This window comes from Palaemon carinicauda, chromosome 1, assembly GCF_036898095.1.
Source record: "Palaemon carinicauda isolate YSFRI2023 chromosome 1, ASM3689809v2, whole genome shotgun sequence".
NCBI classification, from domain to species: Eukaryota; Metazoa; Arthropoda; class Malacostraca; order Decapoda; family Palaemonidae; genus Palaemon; species Palaemon carinicauda.
Genome location: NC_090725.1, coordinates 102,969,998 through 102,974,997, shown reverse-complemented (window position 1 = coordinate 102,974,997; position 5,000 = coordinate 102,969,998). Strand labels below are relative to the sequence as shown.

The 5,000-nt window shown below is 33.9% G+C and overlaps 2 protein-coding genes across 2 annotated transcripts in view; one reads left to right on the top strand and one right to left on the bottom strand.

The window, feature by feature from the left end:
• LOC137642708 (protein O-mannosyl-transferase 2-like) overlaps positions 1–3,105 on the top strand; it is a 48,109-nt gene extending 45,004 nt beyond the window's left edge. The window contains exons 16-18 of the mRNA XM_068375514.1: positions 531–671; positions 1,324–1,592; positions 2,560–3,105. Coding sequence (XP_068231615.1) covers positions 531–671; positions 1,324–1,592; positions 2,560–2,838 — 689 coding nt within the window. The 3' untranslated portion in view covers positions 2,839–3,105. The remainder of the gene's footprint in view (positions 1–530; positions 672–1,323; positions 1,593–2,559) is intronic.
• The window catches only part of LOC137650425 (dehydrogenase/reductase SDR family member on chromosome X homolog), an 833,317-nt gene that overhangs the window by 363,230 nt on the left and 465,087 nt on the right, over positions 1–5,000 (bottom strand). The window lies entirely within an intron of this gene.

The window sequence follows — 5,000 nt, the reverse complement described above, 5'->3', positions numbered from 1 at the left end:
TATATATGTATATATATCATATATATAGAATATATACTATATACATATATATACTTTATATATACTATATATATATATATATATACTATATATATAGTATATATATACTATATATATACATTATATATATGTATATATATCATATATATAGAATATATACTATATACATATATATACTATATATATAATTATTATAATTATATACATACTATATACATATATATACTATATATACACTATATATATGTATATATTATATATATATACTATATACATATAAATATATATAGTATATATATACTATATATACATATATATATATAGTATATATATACTATATATACATATATATATATATACTGTATATATATTGTATATTTATGTATGTATATACATTATATATACATATATATATATATACATACATATACAATATATATATATATATATATATACATATATATACATACATATACACGCGGTGTATAGGGGCGATATAACACCTATTCTCTGTATCTATTCTTTTCTAGAATGTCGCCGAAGAGCGCTGGAGTCGAGCTGCTGGTTGTTGATCTGCTGGGCAATGCACTACATCCCCTTCTTTTTTATGAGCAGAGTCCTTTACTACCATCACTACTGTCCTTCGTACATATTCTCCTGCATGATATCAGGTACTTACTGTTTGTGTGTGTGTAAGAAAGAGAGAGAGAGAGAGAGAGAGAGAGAGAGAGAGAGAGAGAGAGAGAGAGAGAGAGGGAGAGAGAGAGAGAGAGAGAGAGAGAGAGAGAGAGAGAGAGAGAGAGAGTCACTTAGCAACTGGCACTTGGCACTTGTATATCAAGTACTCATTGTGTATGACACAATTTCGTTATAATAGTCGTTGTTTGGTGTGCCTAGAAATATTTACCACTCTATTAATAATACAGCTAACCAGTAACTCCTAAGTTCTCTAAACTTCTTGTAAGGTATAGTCCCTTGCATTTGAAAACTTGGTTTTCGTTTTAGGTGAAATTGGTTGTATAATATTTTGTATTCATAATTCTTCCACATTTTAGTAGGGTGGTACTCATGAGATTTCCGAAAACTTAATATCTTAAATGTCCAATATTCATAGTCAATTGAGTTCCTTTACAAATTTTATTCCTTTTTTTTTTTGCATTATTTTGTGTGCAAGTGTTCACATTATACAAATTATCATCGATATATTCAATCAAGAATCAATAAAAGCTATTCACTGTGGCAATGGTAGCAGTTTCTTTTTATAGCGGATAATTTCAATTTTCTAACACTATTTACTTGTCACTAACTTATGCATCATGCCAGGTATCCTCATCTCCTGGATCTGTGAATCATGGTCGAAAATTTTCAAGGAAAAGCACCAAGATTTGGTCCTCAAGAGCCTACTTCTCCTTCCAATCGTCATCATCCTGACCTCCTACATCCTCTTCTTTCCGCTGGCCACTTACGTCAAAGGCTTGGTGTTTGATCGTCACGAGACACTCAGTCCAATGCTTGACAAATTGTACTTGGGACAGATGTGGCCAGAGTTCGGATACAGGAAGGAAGAATTAACTGTTTTCACAAAAACGGAAGTAAGTTAAAAGAAATGCATGCACTGTATATTTGGAGAATGCTCAACAAACGGTTCTCAGATACCTAAAATTAGAATCTAAATCTTAAACGCTAAATTTATGTGTAAGCAGTAAACCATAGATGAAGTTAGTAGTATGAGCAACAGTGTGTGGTTAAAAATCTCATTCACTTGTTTATCCAAATTTGACCAAGCGCAAGATAAAATATACGTGGAATTTCTTCAAACTCATTTATTTGTGGATAATATAATGAGCGATCATGTCTAGAGTAGCAAAAAATGTACAGAGCTACGTAAGAGGTAGCGTTTATAGTGTCAGGAAGACTGAGGAAATGGCAAAAGAACTAAATTTTTATTTCGAAGACTGTGTTTAAGATTAAGTACAGAAGATGACGAGGATTTAATAATGAAATCATATTTTTCAAGAAAGAGGAAGTTATCACGAATTTGAATCTCACTAGGCTGGAATTGAAGAATATAAAAGGGTGGCTGGGCTGGGTGATTTAAATGGCAAGATGGGTGACGGGAAAAAATGGCATTGTTGGTAAATGTGGATTTTTAGCAAAAGTTAGTATAATTGGTAATTTTTTAGTTCATTAATAACCTACCCAACCATATTTTCAGTATAATTGGTAATTTTTTAGTTCATTAATAACCTACCCAATCCTATTTTTATTAAAATTGTTCATTTATTTAGTTCACTCATAACCTACCCAACTCTATTGCTAATATAATTGTTATTTTTTTAGTTACATTCATAACCTACCCAAACATAGTTTTAGCATAATTGGTAATTTTTTTAGTTCTTTCATAACCAACCCAACCATATTTTGTGCATAATTGTTAATTTTATTTTAGTTCATTCATAACCTACCCAACCCTATTTTTAGTATAACTGGTAATTTATTTATTTCATTCACAACCTACCCAACGCTAACCCACCTTTCTTTGTCTTCTACTCCTTCCAGGTCATGAGATGGGACGACGGCCTGTCGATGGATCACCCTCACATGAACGTTACGCTCTACTACATCACACCTCTGAGAAATTCTAAAACCAAAAACAGCACAAAAGTCATCTCTCCCTGGGCAGCCTCCAACTACTCCAGCTGGGTACCTGGGGATGGTACAGATGCAAACATACCTTATCTTCCTTGGTGGAAGGAAGAACTTTTAAACAAGTCGCTAGAGGCAAATGAAACAGAAGCACCATCCAGTCAGGGTGACGACACTATCCTAAAGCTGTGATTGAGTCAGGGTGACGACACTCCTCTGAAGTTGTGAAGGAATAGGTACTTAGCGGAAGGACAAGAGTCAAAGAAATAGGGAAAGAGACTGATGGTGTGACTGGGGAGGAAGAAGAAACAAAAGATAAAAATCACATGAGAGTCAGTAGTGTGTGGAAAGGACACTTCCAAAATATGTTTAGTTGAATTATTGAAAATTATTTATTGAAATGTGCTGATTAAAATCGCTTTGGGAAAATTGTGTTAATGTAAAATATAAATCAGGGAATTTTATGAAAAAAAAATATAAACTATGATTAAAAATATTAGGCTATGTTAATAAACCCAGGAATAAGATTTTGAATGCGTATAATTTTCCTCTCATGAAATTTTGGAAGAAAATAAGTAAAAGTATGCAACCAAAGCATGTCAAATAAACTTTTCACCAAATTTCCTGTAATTCGTTACTTATCTCCCGTTTATAATAAAGAGCAAGTGTCTAGCTATAGCTATATAGCTATGTATAAATTTCTCTTCAATTACACTCAGCTTTCCCCCGTCCCTCGGGTAAGAAGGGAGAGAACTAGTCATACCCTGGTGAGAGTAGGGTGCGTATGTGTACATCTCTCTAAATATCTAGCCGTCATTTTTGACAAATTGCGTATACTAATAGTACAATAAGTATGGTGACCAACGAAACTGAAAAAGTGTAGTAAAAGAAACGGAAAAAAGTAAAGCCATGACAATGTACGATAGAAAGTTATTTGTTTCCACATTTACTTTTATCATCATAACTAGCTTTTTTTCTCTTCAATAATAATAATATCAATAAGAATATACATTTGTGATTATATATAAAATCCAGATTTGACTTTAAAATACTGTACTATACACGTTTTGTTTCAAAAGGTTTTCACTAAATCAATGCAGTTGGCCAAAATTTTAGTTTTACGCTCACCAGTCTTGCAGATATTCTGGATATATTAGATAGGATTAGATTTATGAATTTGGGCTATATTGTATAGTACCGGGGCCTGTGAGGCCCTTCAGTGACCAAGTGCAACCGAGAGAAAAACCTGTAGTTGGAGTATGAAGTAGAAGAGAGACAGATTGGATAGAAAGAAGGGAGATAGGAGAGGGAACGGAGGTAAAGCAAATGAACATATGGGACGAAGGAGCCTATTGATGGCCTATTGGAAACGTCCCTGTCTGGTGTTTTGCGGGACGGGAGATCAAATTCTCCTCAGACTCGATAGTTTCTTGCAGTGTCTGCAAACCTCATCATCCTTGAGAGCCAAGGGTAGAGGGCTTAGGGGAGCCTATAGGACTACTTGCTGAGTCATCAGCAACCATTGACTTGTCCTCCGTGGTCCAGCTTGGGTAGAGAAGGGGTTTGGGCGCTGATCATTTGGATATATGGTCAGTCTTTAGGCCATGACATCCCATGCCTCTGCCATTCATGAGTGATCTTTAAACCTTTAAAGGCCATAAAATCCTTCAATCCACCGCACGAGATGCGCTGGCGGCAATGCGATCTTAAGGGGTCAATTCTTCTTGCAAATTGGATGCAGAACTTTTATGATGGATGCAGTCATGCAAGGTTTTATTGTGTTTTCAATTTCGAAGTTTCGAGTTCATTTGGAAATAGGGATAAGAGGAAGAATATCAACAATAAAAGTATAACACAATATTCAATAAGTATGTTAATAATAATACAGCTTTTCGATCATCTGTAATATAAAAATATCAATAACATTTAGAAAAAAAGATGAAACTTTTTATCTGAAAACAAAAAATCACATATAAAATATTAACAGAAAACACTGGAAATCAAGCTGGGATGAAACTCCAGTAAATTAAAATAAGTATCAAAATATAGTTAATATTAATGTTAGTATGATTACGGCGAGACCTACGAAGAAACGTCATCGTTGATATCTCTTCATCTAAAAATAAACTAAAGTCCTCTAGAAAAATAGCGTACGTTTATCGTGACCATTTCCTTTAGGGGATTTCACAACCTGCAGCTGGCATCAATTCTTATCTCGTACGGAAACAAACGTCACTACGATTGTTTGGAGATTGTTAAAATCATATAAAATACAGAGAGTAGTACGACGAACTGCCAACTACCACAACAATCGACATAATGAGAATCAAAGCTATTATGCTCCCACAAGACCA